This window comes from Leuresthes tenuis, unplaced genomic scaffold, assembly GCF_036924035.1.
Source record: "Leuresthes tenuis unplaced genomic scaffold, fLeuTen1.0.hap1 SCAF_24, whole genome shotgun sequence".
NCBI classification, from domain to species: domain Eukaryota; kingdom Metazoa; phylum Chordata; class Actinopteri; order Atheriniformes; family Atherinopsidae; genus Leuresthes; species Leuresthes tenuis.
In genome coordinates, this window is record NW_027325378.1 from 17,380,870 (window position 1) to 17,397,986 (window position 17,117).

The following is a 17,117-nucleotide window of genomic DNA, read 5'->3' on the forward strand; positions in this document are numbered from 1 at the left end:
CCCTTATATCAGTACCACATTTATTAGGATGTGTAAAGAGTGGAAAAAGATGGAGAGAGACGAGAGTAAGATGCAGCAATCACACGTTATGCTGTGTGGCCTGATGAAACGGGAGCGCCGTCTTATTAGGAACGCTTGTCCTGGTATCCTGGCGGATAAGAGAAAGTATCCTGCTCTGTGATAAACACCGTAGATCCTTGCGTTGGACAAGATGACAGATCCAGACTGTATTTTAGTACTGAGTGGATGCACTTTGTCCAAGATCAAACGTTGCAAATCTAAGGAGGCTCATGGGCTGTTTATAGTGGCTGGTGCTAAATCTGTTGGTTACCAAGCCAGTGTTGTGCTGGACTCTGAGCCCGTGCACAATCCCACCCCTTTTTTGGGCCCATTGGTAAAGTAAACTGATTATAAATCTTCCAAAAACATTCAGCTGGGTTTATTTTTCTGAGGGGCCTTGTACACCAAGCAGGCAACCGGCCCCCTGGCACATCTGGAGCGCCGGCGAACGTCTGTCTCTCTTGTGTTTTTTCGGCCATGTGGACTTTTTCTTAGCATCCGCTTCAACTTCCAGAGTCTGCGTCACGTATGTTGGCTGACTCTGATTGGCTGTTCAGTCAATGCGAAGATAGATTAGCTAATGGCTAACTTTAACATGTCGCTTTGTTGTTGTTGTCTTTTTTCTCTTCTCCTTTGCTGTCCAGTTCAGTGCCTGACGTCCTGATTAGCTGCGAGCTAAAGCGTCGGTCCGTTGTTTTACTCCATCACGTAATTGGTCGACTGGAAACACACAGATCAGTAACTCATTTTAGTCTAATCAGATGGTTCGGCCGAGCTATAACCGTAGCTCGACTCAGCTGTGGATGGAAACGTGCCGAATGGTGCAAACGTCTCATTCTTCATTCATAGGGTCAGTCAGACACCTATGTTCACACATGCTGCAAAAACTGCTGCGAAGAGGCGACTCCTGCAGCTCCTCAAGCAGCTTGAAAACTCTTTGGCTTAAGTGGCTGATGGTTAGATAGCTGTCAGGGATCAATAGGTGAATGGACCGATGGATGCAGGGGACATTAAACCCAAGCTCTAATGATATGAGAAAGACGGCGTTTCGATGATGTGTCATGAAAGGTGATGGTAGAAATAAAATGGGGGACGCAGAGGCAGAGTGCTGGAGGGCAGAAAGAAGAGGGTGGAGGGAACGTGGGATGAGGAAGAAACGAGGTGGAAGTGGAGATGGGGATGATTAGATTGTCCTTTTCACCGTATCTCAGTGTCACGGTCATTCTTAAAAGGGAGCGCATTTACAAAAGTTGGGTTTATTTTGCCCTACAGTCCTCTGTTTCTGCACAACAGTGAGACGCTCGTACCGATGCTCGTCGGTGTTTTATCACAAGGTCATCTTTTGGCTCCCGTGTTTTTCTTTGAGCAGAAATCAAAGCGATCCACGCGGGAACGGATCAGCTGGATTTCATTCAGAGTTTCAGTCATTATGTCTCAACACAAAAATAGATTTGCACTTGCACCAGGAAAAAAACAACACACACACACACACACACACACACACACATCACCATCGCTGCATGCCACAACTGTACAAAAACACCCGGATTTGCCCAAGGGTGACTTATAAGGCCTGGTATGTCTGCGCGGGCCTCCAGCCTCCGGTAACTTTGGTGAAAGCTATGTAACAACATAACATGGAAGCTGGGTCTACACACAGGAAATGAGAGATTCCAGGGATTTATTATGCTCTTCACCCCTGCCTCTGAAATGAACCAGAGAAAAACACACTGTTTCCAGGTTCTGGAATCAGACTCTGTGGGCACCTGAGCACAGAGTCTGGCTGGGAAGGCAAGGAAGGTGGCAAAGCATCGACCTCCTTCAGGTGCTTTGATTGATGGTCGCGGGAGAAAGCTCGTCTCCTCCAGTGTCGATGGGCAGAGCTGTTTATCGTCGATGTCCGGCAGGCGTTACTCGATTGTACTTTGAAAGCCGCTGTCATTTGGGGCCTTTTTTCTACCAGCCAAACAATGAAGGGAAATCAATTTGCAGCTTCTCAGCAGTGCTGACTCTGTTCATCCAAGCGGCCTCTGTCAAGTCGAGGAAGAGAAAATGGAAGAAGAGGGACCCAAAAGAAAGAAAGAAAGAGAAAATGAGAGATGTTGGAGCGGGCCGAGTACCAGAGAGGAGAAAGGAAGAGTAGTTGAGGAGCAGAGGAGCATATGGTGTCCTTGCAGGTTTATTTTTAGTTTGCTGCTCCTACTGGGTGATGAGGAGGAAGCAGTGCACTCTGTCTTTTCCTCCCCGTTTCTCTCTTTCTGTTGTTCCCCACTCGTCCCTTTCTGCACTCTCTCTCCCCCCCGAGTTCAGCGGGTTTGGTTGGCATTGCACTTGATGTGCTTCCAGAGCGCTGTTCAAACTATTAAAATGGTAATGAGTGCAAATCAAACTGGCAAAATAAAAAAAATAAAACCGAGAACGAAAACAGATTTGATGCAGACAGGGAGATGACTGCTTATCCCCACCTCTGTGCAAGCAGAACAGGCCCAAACCCTTTTTATGTGCAGAATTGATGTGATGACATTACCGTGTGGCTGTCCACTTTTCGGTTTTTGGCACACCGTCGCTCGCATAACGGCCGGCGATTCCGCCTCGTTGCTCAGACGTCCAAATTGCGGCGTGTATTTTTCCAAGTGATGGAAAGAATGTGTCTGTATGCTGTTTGGACAAAGCTTTAGGAAGTGAAGTTAGTCTGGGGAGCGAGGCCCGCTTGTCTGCTGTCCCTACTATGGTCACCCTGCCTGTACGCTGTCATGACCTTTTTTTAGACTTCTTATCAATTCTTTTTTTTGGCCGCTGCGTGTTATTGGAGTTTGTGTTTGGTTTGGCCGTTCCATTCCAGAGAGGGAAGTGTTTATTTGTGTAATTTGGTTCCACTTTTGGGACGACTCCTCTGTGTTTTGGGGCTGGCAGTTGGATCTGGGACTCCTTTTTTCGTGTTGATATCTGAGCAGGAAATTGTTCATCTGAAAGAGTAGAGACACGTTTATTTGATTTACTCCAGATCTTCTTTAATGTAAAGGATATTTACTACGCCAGCGGAGCATTATATCATTTAATAAAATGGAAGTGGCTTCCACAGTCTGTTTCCACTGTTATTTACTCCGCCGTGCATTATTAAGTGGATTAAACTGTCAACATTACCATTGTATTAGGAACCACATAAAGCTTTGAAATTCTTGAGAAAACACTTCTTTCCTCATAATCTGCAGCTAATGTAAAAGTCATTATCTCTTTAAGAGTCGCTGAGTGAGCCTCAGTTTGAGTCCTCTCAAATTCTCCGTCAAGTGCAAACAGGCAGGTGGATTGTTAGGCTCATGCCTCACCTCTGGTGAGAAGGTTTTACACAAACCAGACCACGACTCTTTGAGTTACCCCTCCAACAAAGAGCCAAGCAACCAAAATAGCCTCCTTGGCGAAAGTAATCAGCGCTGCGAGGCTTTAAGGATGACATGCTTTGATTTGACGCTGATTCTGAACTGAACTTTGAGCTATGGTGACGTGTGTCCTCGGACGACACTGTAGTCGTATTTAAAAGCATTTATAACTGATACAACTTACAAAACAAATGCTGTTCACACTGATGAGTAAAACTGATTAGGCCGAGGCTTTTCTTCTGTAGCAATAACAGATTCTTCCCTTGAAAAAAAGGGACACTTTATAAGCTTTATATTTTACACATGCTGTCTGAATTGTAGGCCCGACACACGCATGTATACACGTACAGGTGAGTAATCTGATTACATGGCGCTGCATTGTTCAGCCACTGGACGTTTAACTTGTTCAGCCTCTTTCATGTGCAACGTTCCTGCAGTATTAGACTTCCACGTCATCACATTAAACGAGACGTGTCGGGCTCCTTGTTACCCGGAAACGTTGCAGAATCGCCATCGCAGAGCAAACTCTTTGTATTTCCTGCTGAATGACTGCCTTTGTAATCGGTGCCGACGCCAGCATCCTTTGTACAGCGACAGTTTTCCGAACGGTCTCTGGCTAACTTCAGCAGCAGCTAACTCAGATCCGAGTGTTTTCTTAACAACACAAAGGCGTCCTCAGAGCAGAAGCCCAGAGAGAGGCACAGCAAGTCAACTTTGCCAAACAGATAAAGATGTTTTTCTATGGTATGAATCAAATCTGAATCTTAGAAAATAAAAATCCCTCGTTGATGAATTGATTTCTTCCCCAGCACCCCTCGCAATAACCGCTCCTCATTCTTTCAGAATTGCCCAGCTCAGAAAACCTCTCATTATTTGGCTGTTACAATAAAGATTTTTTTAAACTTCCTGTTCCCTTCAGCCTCCGTCTTTGTCTCCATCTCCTTTACTTTGCCGCTGCTTCTCTCGACCTCCCAGAGGAAATGAATGGTGAGATTCAGATGTTGTTGTTTTTTTTTTTCTTACCACAAGAGCAGATCTGTATCTTTCAGTGGAAACATGCGAGTCCCGGGGACATCAAGCAATACAACTGCACTTGGGCAGGCTGTAGGAGCAGTATTGATGGCTCAGTTACTGTAAGAACAAGAGCTTGTGGGAAGACACGGGTGGTGAAATGGCACAGAAGCAACACACGCTCCCAGGCACTGAAAAACACACAAATGCCAAGGATATTAGAAGAGCACGCCACATTTTAGGCAGTTCATCGCAAGGACGCTTGCATGACAGTTGACTTTGCATGATGTAACACCGGGATTAGATACGGTGCCATGTAATACAGTCAATGTGATGCTGCACAACCAATCAGTATCCAGGGCCGATCAGCTTGATGCAACAGATCAGTATATGGAAGGTGTTTCTTTTTGTTTTCTTTGTCTCTCAGGCTACTTTTTTTCTTTGTGAATTGGATGAAATGAAAAAACTGCGTCTTTAACACCCTGCGTGTGAATACATCGCCGTGAGTTACGCAGCCACGTTTTCCGACTACAACTACCAGTTTGGAAGCGAAAAAAATGGATCGAAACCATTGCTTTTCACACTTCCCCGCAGAAAATGAGATGAAGAGAAAGAAAGCGGAGATGCCGCCATGCGCCCACCAGGCCGCCACTCGAAATAGACAGTCGCCCACTGACAGCAGCATCAACCGCAGCGTGGGTGGCGGTGCTCTCTTCCGCCCCCACACACAAATACACTCACACACACACACACACGCGCTCTCAGAGGCACACAATTCATGCACCTGGGGAGGCCTCCCACCAGTCAGTCAGATGCTGTCATAGCATCGCAGCCATAATGCTGAGCAAACAAAAAGCATAAACAACCCCTCCGAGGGGAACGTGTCATTCTGAGAGCACACAGTTTTCACGCTTTTTTACAAGAGTAGCACTTCTGTGGTGATGTGGTACGCACCGTTTTTCTGTTTGAAGGATGGAAGCGGTGCCACATCGGGTGGCTTGAACTTCAGGGATCTTTTGTTACTTATTTGGATGGTTGAAGGAGAACATATTTGCTACAAAGCCAGACAGTGACTCCTAACCTGCTCACTTTCACGCCTCAGGCTAGAAGCTTAAAAAAAAAAACAAATCTTCACCAAAGCAGCTTTTGTCTGCAAATAAAAGCTTCTGTTTGTCCATTCCTGGAAACAAGAACTCGGAACAGTTTAAAAAGAAGTGAACACTTCAACAGAAAGTGGGGAAAAAGGAATTTTCTGAATGAATTAATGAAATAGCTGAAACTGGAGATGCACAGTGATATTATGAAATTAGATTCTGACCAAAAACCAACACTGACCTGCAGATAAAGTTAAATCTGGCCTTGTGGTGACTAAGTTTAGGATTTTGCTGGGAGAGAATCATCCGAGCTCTACAGTTGTGCCTTAAATTGTCCCATTAATGTGGTGCGGTTTAAATGTGAACAATATGTATATTCCACCACGGAAGAAGCTCTATGGTCTCGTGTCCACATCATGTGGGCAGTCACTGTAAATCGGTCCCATCGGATCTGCAGTATTATGCATGATGCAATCCTACCTGAAACGTTACAACAGTTGAAATATTCGCTAAGCTGACCTGAGCACCAGAACTGAGACAAATTGGAACGGCAGTGAAAAGAAGTCTTGAATATTTGACTTTTGAATATCTGTTTAACGGAGCGTGATTAGAAGGATTTAACTGAGCAGAGCGACAGTGGAAGTTTTTAAAGAAGTGTGGTGGAAGAAGAGACTTGTTGGAATAATAAGCCCTTTCAGTTACTGTAAAGCCCTTTTCAGAGCATTAATGGCTTCAATGGTTTTGTCAAAGAGATGCCATTCAGTCATTTGCACATCGGTCTCTTTTCAGTTAATTCAGTTCCATTCGATTTTTAATTCAGTTTACTTAAACGGGTCTAAGTCACACCAAAGGTCATCTCAGGGCACAGTCAGTCCAATTATAATGCAGTTCATTGTAGAAGCCTTTAGACAGTTTTCTGTTGCTGTTTGGGCCCAGACGCCCACAAGGTGCTGCAGCTATTATTGACTATGTTAGGTTGAATAATAATTCTGGAATATGACTTGTTGGATTCCTCCAAACAGCTGTTTGCATGTTGAGCTGAAGCAGAGCCGTGCGTGTCGGCCCATTAATGGGATTAGCAGGGTCCAGGCCCGTGCCGTGCTGCAAATGATACGTTTATGTCGTTAGGTCACACACCAGAGGGTTTGAACTGAGATGTTCAAAGACAAAGAAGAGAGCTGAAATTGATCAGGGGTTGTATTTCCCCGTTGTTGCTCATCACTCGTTTGCTGAACTTGCCGTGTGATCTGAGGGAACTAAGGAAGGTCTGTAGTCGTGACGAGAGGGATGTCTTTTACATAACAAGGAACATAGTTTCATCAGATCCTTTGTTCTACAAAGTTTGTAATAATTTAGAGGTGTTCCTTGCCTGGTTGGGTGGGCCTCTGTATATTCAAAAAGTTTTTTTGGAAAGCAGCATTACTGTTAGCCAGACACGGCTTCTAAATTCCACGCAGAGGCACATGTGCATACACTATCAGTCCACTTACCATGACCGAGGCATAGCCAAAGATTAATGATCTGGATGACAATGTGCACACATGCCTGTGCCGCTCACAGGCGCTGCGCAGAGATAAATGTGACAGGAATAATTGATGTCCTTTCCTTTGCAGCTACGGGGGTTTTTTTCAGCCCATCTTTTGGTTTATTTACCTTGTGTCCGCAGGAACGAGCAGCTTTCCACGAACTGGATTTCAGTTCTGCGGCAGTCTCTGTTAATAAGTAATTACTCCAATGTGCATTTGTTGCTCCCGTCAGCCCAGCTTTTTATTCTCTGACAGGCGTGTGAGAATTAAGGGCAATGGAAGGAAAGTTAGGGTGAGCAAGTGAAACAGCAGACCACCCTGTCCGCATACTGATGTCTTTTATGCTACATGGCATTGGAGAACTTGTGTCCTGGTTGACTGTAGTTTAATTTGCTTTCAAATTGAATATTAAGTCCCATTTACATTTTTCACACGTCAGACGTTCTCCTCTCATTACAGTGAAAAACAATCCAGTATTTCTCCTCTAAAAGGCAGCTTAGACGCCACGTCTGCTTTCTAATCACAAGTTTAGCCAACAACACCTCAGGAAGAACTGATATTTTCCAGTCCCTTTAAACCCTGCTGTTTACACTTGTGGTATTCAAGGTTAATTTGGTGAAAGGCACCGAATGGCAGCCTCCGTGTTTCTTTCTTGTCCTGCGAGGGTATGTTGGAAGCAGGGAGAGAACAGAATGCTGCCATTGTACTTTGGCTGAATCTTTCACAATGGTCACTCTGTCAAATCAGGCGCAAGGCTCCGGTTTGACAGCCAGCAGAGTGTGTGCCCGGGGGCCCTCTGAGCCGGGCACTGAACCACGGGGCTGAGGTCCTCTGGCAGCTTGTCAGTGCAGCACAGCAGTCGTGGACAGCCAGTGCTCTCATTGACTCACCCTCTGCTTCTCTGTCTGTGCTGCCTCTCTGCTTTTCCTCCTGGATCCCCAGCTTGCTTTGGGGCTAAGGTTACTCTGATGTCTGACCAGGTATCGAACAAATAAAACAAAACAAGTATTGTGAGTATTTTGAGCTTCAGCCGGGCTCACGGTCGATGTCCTTCCCTTTCCTTTTCACGGGCCACACTTTGGAGCACTTCAGCCAGTGTCAGGCACAGTCAAGTGTCACCTCCGTACCTCACATACTTTCAAAATAAGTAAATTGTCAGGTGAGCGCTGCTATTAGGTGCCTTACCTTTCCTATTCAGTGTTTATGAAATTGTGCACGAGTTTTGGTCTTTATGGGGAGATTTGTCCCTCTCTGTTCCGCACAGCTTCCTAAACCTTATGAATGGAGGCTGGTGAGATAGCACAGTGTACTTCTGTGGAGAATATTTGCATTTCAAACACTTTCATTAGGGTCAAAGAATAAATAAAAAAATGCCAAATAAATTTGAGTCAACCAAGTAATTTCTGTGACTAAAATTAGACAAAGGTTTCGATGTCAAGGATCGTTTGAGGGACTTGTTCTGTGGAATTTCAAGGATGCTTCTGTGTGAACAGTAATTTTTTCAGCTGTTGTTTGTGTGCCGCAAGTTTTAAGGACAGGGGTGTGTTTGGCTTGACAGATGTTTGGGATTTCCAACTTCAGTCTTGTAATTACACTGCATATCTTGAGGAAAAACATATTTGTGAGCGGAAGGGTGTTTAAGCTCCTCTGGCCCCGCTGTACACATCATAAAAAGGAATGTCCCACTCGCACCCGGTGCTCCAGCAAACCACCAGCGGCAATTCTGAAAATGCAATTAACACCATTTTGTGTTTACTGTGGAGCGGTAGTTTTTCCAGGCCCGCTCCTGAAAGCGCACCGTCAGCCACTCGAGGACTTGTGGGAGCTGAACAATTGGAAAAATTTGAGGCTCCTCGGGGACAAAGAGAGCACTTATGCTGGCCTACTCTTGGGCGGCGGAAACAACTGCCGTAACAGTTTGGGCTGTGTTCTCAAAAGAAGGAGCGGGGGCACTGGAATCTCTGCTGGGTGCTGCCTTCACAACAATAGGAGGAGTGAGGCTCGTAATTTCTTTGTTTTAGGGCTGTTAAGATGATCACGAAGGCGGGTGTTGTCGAACACTTTGTCCATTGGTGGCATGAGGGATGAAAAAAAAAGACAAGAGTGTAAATGAATGTTTGAAAGCTGAAGGAACACAGTAGCAGAGGAGTTAAAAAAAAAAAAAGGGATCAACAAGAAGTGGGCAGCCTCCTGGTCACCCTTGCTTGTAGCTTTTGTCAGATGCCATGTATCGAGTGAACCGCGGGCGCTTAGTTAAGCAGCAGAGTGTTACAGGCTCCTGGAGGCATCTGCTGACAACCTGAGCTATTACTGCAATTGAATAGCAGGGACCAGGACCCTGCATCTGATTTGTGAGCCACCACGTTGTCATCTGCGCTGGCTTATGTCTCAAACCCAGTATTATTATGTCACCCGCTGCCTCCCAGACTGCCGACGGCCTGTAACAGCAGCTGCATGCTGGTAAATAATGGAGAAATAGCACACGGAAGTTTCTGGTTTCTAATCAAAAATCCAGTTTACTTTACTACAAACCCTGAGGGGAAAGACAGAGGGAGGTACATCTGACTATAAATCTCCAGCGTCTGTCCTCCTCTACTCCATCTTCCCCTCTTTGTCTCTTTTTTTTGTTGTTGTTGTTGTTTTTCCTGGCTACACTATCTCATTAGCGGCAACCTTGACCTACCCTGAGCTGAGCATCAGGCTGCCACTGTGATCATTGCCAACATAAAATAGCAAAAAAATATATAAATAATTTACCAAAAGTGACATTTTATTACTTCAAACTTAGCTTCCATGCTTTCAGTTGGAGCTTGAAGAACAATGAATCACCGAAGGATAAGGACCCTTGTCTTCTCTCGCAGCCAAACAAACAAAAGGAAGGTTGAGTGGGTTATGACTGAAGCCCTGTGGAGCTTTGTGATGTATTTCATGTCATGGCATTGTTTTCTTCCTCTACTTTCTGCTTTGTTTTTGTTTGGGGCTCCGAAGCAGCCCCTGACACGAGGCTGATGTTATAAATGCCAGGGTCGAAGGTTAGAGTTGTATAATTCATCATCCCCATCTTCTGTGATTACACCAACACCGGAGCATCATACAAGATAAATAGTCTCGGGCCTTATCATTTTCCTCCCTCAGTTTTCCCCCCTTCTCCTTATCATCCAATTTTTTGTCTTCCCTCTCTACTGTCCTGCTATCACTCTCAACGCCCTTTCTCCTCGGTTCACCTCACCTTTTTTATCTTTGTATTTATCTCCTCGCTGGGATCTTTTTCTCCCACTCATCTGCTCCTCCATCCCAGATTTTTTTCCTCTCACCTTCATCTCCCTCCTTTTAGGCACTTGCACACTGTCTGTCCCCTCCATCTTTGTCTCTTTCATCTTTCTCCATCTGTACCCTGCCCATCTCTCTCCACACTTCGTCATTTCACATGTAGGCCTCTGTGAAACTTTCAGTGGATAATTAGCTTTGTTTGTGCCCCCGGGGCCGACGGGACATCCTGTCTGCGGCAAGAGTTACATAAGCAGCTGAAACAAAGTGACAAAGCTGACCTCGGATGGACCCTGGAGGAACAAAAGCTGACTCAGATTGAGGGATGGAAGGAGACAGAGATGCAAAACAAAGGAGACAGTCGTTCACTTAACTTGGTCAGATGATATGACCCAGGCATCTGTGGTATCAGACCTTTTGGTGGTGCAGTTGTGATGTCCATGTACAGCATATATCTTTGAGGTCCCTCTTTTATAAACACACTTCTTAATCCCCCAAAAACCCATCTATGCATCTATGTTTCTCAAGATTGAAATTTTTTGGCATGACCATAAAAATCTTATGGCTTTAAAATGTGACTCTACATCTTTTTACTCTTTCAGTGAATGAGAAGTAGCCGTTAGCAATGAGCAACCGACTCCCGGTCGCTAACGGTAGCTTGCTAGCAGCCTGGGGTTGAGTAAATAAAGTTTAGTAAGTAATGTTTATTCATATAGCACCGTTCTCAGATGACAATCAGAAAGTGCTTCACAATAAATCCCAGAACATGAAGAAAAAAAAAAGACGAAAGACAATAAAATGTAGTAAAATAAAAGAGAGTAAAATGCCTAAGAATTAAAAACAAATTAAAAGCTTGCTTGGATAGAAAAGTCTTCAGTGGCTTTTTAAAGCATCAAAACAATCAGTACAATGTAAATACAAGGGAAGTGCGTTCCATAGTTGAAGTGCAACTACTGGATGAGTCTAGGATGCTAGCATCTGCCATGCTAGCCTTAGCTAGTCTCCTTGTAGCTTGTGCTAGCCTCTAGTTTAATTGGTTCCAAATGCAAACTGCTCGGCAGGCCGGCCCGGTAAATGGTCAGGACTGGTTCCTGCAGTCTTCTGTAGCTGTTGTTCCGTAAAGGCAAAGCAGAAATCCCCCACCACAGCTTTTATGGCTAATTTAGCCCATGATATATCTTATGACACATGAAAAACGTCTTATGGACATATTAACAAGGTTAAAAACTTTATTTTTGGCGGAGGAGGACTGTAAATGGAAAAGAATTGAATCTTGTAATTTGGTATTAGATCCTGCATTATCTCAGAAGAATTGGATCAGTTTGTAATTTATATTCAGTGCTTGTACTTGACACTTGTTCGGAGTAATAGCAGATGATGTATTCTGTATGCTTGATCAGATTATGTATGTAACAAAGGAGCTTATACCGGCAAATGTTAAACAGAGCATGACGAGGAGTTCCTCTTTTTTAAGGTTTTGATTTAAACTGCGTGATAGAAATGTCACAAAGAACTGTCAGGTTTTCAAAAAAGTACCTGATAAACTACTCAGGAGCTTTTTTTAATGTCTCTGCTAATTAAAATGTAATGATAGATATATATTTATACATATAAATGTATACGATCTGTCTGGCAGGATATGTCAACTAAACACCAGTATCTGGCCCTCCAATTAAAAAAACAAAAAAATCACAGAGTTTGACAAACTGTTCATCATGTGAAAGAACAAAGCCTCAGTGTTTACCAGTGATGGTATGATCCTGACGATTTTCGACTCCTTAAACGTAATCACAGTGATGTCGTGTCGAACTGTGAAAAAGAAAAGAAGAACAATTCAAAGTGAGGCCTCTCACATTCCTTTTCCTTCTCAGCAGACTTTAACAGAACGCGGCTGCTTTGTTCCTGTCATTTACTCTACATTTATTCACAGGCCTTATTAGATCTTGTCCAAAGAGCGTGTCCTCTCTCCTGAATGAAAATCCTTTTTTTGTCTGTAAATGGCAGGCGTCTGTTGCACCGTGAAACAGATGTTTAAAAGTTAGCCGAGCGCTTTTACTCCTCGTCCTCCCCACTGCTATCACAGGAAATGGCCTGGGGAGAGGTCTTCAGCTCCAGAGCTGCGTGACCCCATTTCTCCCACAAGCCATTCCTAAACCACTGAGCCATAAGTCTCTCCTTTTTAAATTTTTTTTATCTCCTTTCTTCTCCCTGCCTCTCTTTATTTGATATAAACCACATCTCCAGACACTTGTTCAATATTACAAGCTTGCATAAATTTCTATTTTCGTTGGAAAGGCTGCGGCTTGGAAGGTGAGGCTGTTTTTCGGGGATGAAAGCTTCCGTCGTGGACGACTTTCCATCAGGCCTGTGCAGACTCCGTGACATTTTATCCAGTCAAATGCAGTTCACGACATCCCAATTAAACCCCTTCTGTGTGGCAGCCTCCTCGGTAAATTCCTAAGTGTTGCACTGTACCTGCTAGGTAGCGATCTGAATCACCGTCTCTATCTGCTGATGCCTTATTCATGTGACAGATTTGCAGCAGATAAGTGCCTTACTTAGTAGTAATCCCAATGAATAAGTGATGCTCTTTCCCATTCCTGTCGAGTGTGATAAGAAAAGGAGAGATGGGTGAAACCGAAGCGAGGCGGAAGCTCGGTGAACATCCGTGGGGCAACCTTGAACGCATCACAGCTCTAAATTTGCCGGTTTGAGATGTCAATATAAACATTTAAGGCAAGAGAGAAACCGCAACTTTTCTTTTCTTTTTTTTCTTCTTTTTTTTTTAAATATCTCCTTCAGAAGTTCTGAAGAGATACGGAAGCATGAGATGTCTCATCGGGGTCAGGTTAATAGCATCCCGCAGACAGACGGGGAAACTGTTATGAATAATAGAAGACGTGGCAGTCTAACCCTAATTGTATGATGATGAGTCTCTTTGTGGGTCAGATCCAACATCTTGGCAAAGCATCAGAGGGGCGAAGGCTGAGGAGGAGAGGTTTCGTCCTTGTTTTCGTGGCTGCTGACGTCATTTTAGGAGTTTGAGTTGGATACAGAGCGGCGGCTTTAAAATCCAAATATCTCCCGCTTCTACTGTGGGGATTCAGGCTTGGCTGCGGGCCACAGAGGGTTTCTGTGTCAAAAGGTCAGACCAGTATGTTCATCAGCTTACCGCAGCCAGAGACTAATCACAGAATGCAGGGTTCTGCTCGGTGAAGGGGAGTTTGTGTACATATGTATGTGGGACTTATGTAATAAAGCTCTGTGCTTTTGGGTAACATGTCAGTGCAACTTAAGCCACTCTTTAGGTGCATAGAAGGTGGATTATCGGGGCTCAGGCTCACAGTTAGATGTGTTTTTAAGATCTAACCAAGACATGCGACAGCATAAAAGCGTTCCTCTGAAGGCTGCTGTTTTTCTGTCTGTATTTTGAAGAGCTGCTCTGGAACTGCCACACAGACCAGGTGCAAGTGGACAAGCTGTTAGATGGCACATAATAAGCTCAGGCTGGCCAAGATTTGTATTCATCTCTGTTTGTGGGGGCCATAAGATGCTTGGGTAAAAAGAAAGAAAAAAAGTTGACTGCCAGCCGCACTGACAGACTGCTTTCTGTTTTTGCTCACTCCCTCCTCTTCTCTCTCTGTGTTTCTAGGTAACGACTTGTTCCTGGTCGCCGTCCACGAGCTCGGCCACGCACTCGGCCTCGAACACTCCAACGATCCCACGGCCATCATGGCTCCTTTTTACCAGTACATGGACACGGACAACTTCAAGCTGCCCATGGACGACCTGCTGGGCATTCAGAAGATTTACGGTAAGGCTTCGTTGAAATTCACAAGGTAGCTCTCAGTCCAGCGCCTGAGGAACCTGCCAGACTCTGGCACATCAGCCAGGAGCACTCTGAGATTCATCTGCCTGTTATTGTGAATTATGTGGGTGCACGAGGACACGGGGGATTAGTTTGTCGACCTACAGCTGAAACTTTGTCTCATGACTTTGTCTTCAGGCCATTTGTTGGCCAGGGAGAAGCTCAAGTAAAGGTAGATGAAACAAAGCTAATTAGCCGTGATAGCATACTGTATTTTTTCGCTGTTTCTGCTTTGGTCAACTACTTCTACTGAATTACAACCATAAGCAATGTAGCCTGTACCACTTCCCTCTGGAGACACTGACACAGCAGAGTTTATTCACTGAACCCCTTCATTTTGTCAAGGTAAATCCACTGACTGGTGACATTCACTGGAAATGTTTATCCGTATTACCGGGGAACAGAGAGTGGTGAAGTGGTGAAGTCGTGTGCTGACAGGCCTCTGTTTTTACGAGCGTCAGTAACTCAGCAGCTTAGATTTTCTGTCACGAGGACGCACTTTGGTTTCTTTGGGTCTGCCTAAATCGGTGATAAAATCACAGACCGCTGCTGCAGCGTCTGACTCGGTCCCGATCTGCCAAGCGGACGACCTCTGTGGCTGTTGCTCCTCCGCGTCCGGCTGTCAGCGCAGTCATTTTTGAGCCCACCGCAATCCCTTTATTCCATTCAGCTGCGGCATGTGGGAAGTTGTTTTTTGTTCAAACCAGCAAAGAACCTCAACATATGACTCTGTCATCCTCACCATAAACATATCAGACTTTTCTGTCAGGTTTCAAATGGCTGTCTGAAGTCTGCTATCATAGAGTAGGTTTCTGTAGGTGTAAAGGTCTACTCTCAATCTAATCCAGTTATAGCAGAAAATCTCTTTAATTTACAGATACAGACCCAAGATTAGGAGCTAAATATAAGATCCCAGGCTTCATCGTCCCACAGTACACACTCCTCGGTGACACACATTTTGAGTTGTCTCGTTGCAGGCTGCTTTGTCTCCTCACACAGCTAACAGAGCTTGGGGCTGTTCAGTTCACTGTAACAGTAAATAGATTTATATAAACATCAGAGTATTTTCCGTTTTTTTTAATTTTTATTTTTGGGCGACCTAGATAAGCGCTTCAAGTGCTCTAAAGTATGTTGAGGAGGAATCCTGACTAATAAAACGTGTTATCTGTATGTCAGTGTTTTTATCTCACACTCGGTTGGATGTCTCAAGTAGGGAATCAACTCAGCGCTGAGGGTGTCGTCAGTTACAGCTGTCAGAGCTGTAAAGCAGTCCCACTCCACCGAGAGGCTGCACGCGCACACACACACACACACACACACACACACACACACACACACACACACACACACAAAAGAACCTGCCATCTGCCTACATGGTCAGGGCATGTCCCTCTGGGAGTGACAGACTCAGGCAAGCAATCAAATCTTTCTTCATCCCTATTATGCCCCCCCCCCCAAGAGTTGAAGGCTGGGACAAGTGACGGGCAGCTCCTCTCTCAGCCTCATTTCTTCCCTGTAGTGACTGCCCTCCTTTTCTTCCTCATGGCAACAACGATGTATCACCAAACAGGGACAAGGTGGGAGGTGCACAGATGGAATGCAAGGTGGTGGACTTGGACAGGGCAGAGCTGTTGGATTTATGACGATCATTTGTAGTCCGAGGGGAGCCTGGAGAATCACACAGGGAGCTTTGGGAAGAAAAGTTTTGACATGTCGTGGATGAGCTTGATGTTGTGAAGTAATTGACCGTTCCAGATTTCCACTGTGTGGCTTTGCTGCCTCTGTCTGTGACCTCACTGCTTCGGTCTCGGTGCCACAGGGTCACATTGCCTGTTGTTTTGGTTTCTCACATCATTTACACCAAAAAATAAATAAAATTGCAGACTCTGTGTTAAATGTAAATAAAAACAGAATGCAACGATTCACTGATCTCATCAGTCTGTGAAGAGTTTGCTGTGACGTCTGAGAGACTCTGCCTCTCTGAGGTGCTATTTTTAGACTGAAACATGTTTCTGACCTATAGCCATTTAACTTAATCTGTTGCAACATGTTCCTCCAGCTGTTTCCTTTTAGTACTACATACTTTTACAGCCTTTTGTTGCCCCCACCGCAACCTTTCTGAGACGCACTGCTGCCATCATCAAGCGAATATTTCAACACTTGATATCCTTTCTATGTTCTATTGTGAGCAGACTATTGGTTTATTGGATATGCATATCGTTGCATTCTTGTTTTATTTAGATTTTACAGTTTCCCAATTCCCAGCCTTTTTGGGATAGGGGTTGTATTGTCCTTATTCATGAAGACGTCTGCTGCTCTAAAAGCAAATAAGAAGTTTTAACCGTCTGGATCCTGGAAGTTATCGTAGATAATACATGCAGATTACATCCAAGCACACAGTAGAACAGTGGAAGTGCTTTCTTATCAGCTGCATTAGCCGCTCTTTTCAATTCCTTGCGGACAAATCACTTTTTTCCTCACTGAGCTTTGAACATAATGACTTCCTGCCTTTTTGAAGAGAATAGCCCAGTTCCTGTTTACACAAGCTGCAGATTTCAGTCAACAGCGACATTAAAGGCCGCGCTCGATGACGTCGCCAACTGGGAAGGAAAGCGAAAGTGAGGGAGTTGTTTAAATTGCACAGACGTAGGTGTTCCAAAGTTTCACTCTTTTTTTTTTTTAAAAGACTGACCTATGAATCATTAATGCATTAAAAAAGGGGATCCAACTCATGGGAAGAACTTTTATCGTTTCTGTAGATAACCTAAGCAAAGAGGCTATTTTGAATTCTTTTGGCACAAAGCCACATTATTTGTTACCATTTCCTTGGTTGCAGCTCCAAAAATGGTCTAATAAAACAGTCTGAGTGGCATAAAATAGTGTTTTTTTGCACCCTTGACATGTGTCAGCATGG

The 17,117-nt window shown here is 44.6% G+C and overlaps 1 protein-coding gene across 2 annotated transcripts in view; it reads left to right on the forward strand.

The window, feature by feature from the left end:
• LOC140284256 (matrix metalloproteinase-16-like) overlaps window positions 1–17,117 on the forward strand; it is a 64,898-nt gene that overhangs the window by 23,105 nt on the left and 24,676 nt on the right. For both annotated transcript variants that reach the window (XM_072378086.1, XM_072378087.1), the window contains one exon: window positions 13,988–14,149. In XM_072378086.1, the coding sequence (XP_072234187.1) occupies window positions 13,988–14,149 (162 nt within the window). The remainder of the gene's footprint in view (window positions 1–13,987; window positions 14,150–17,117) is intronic.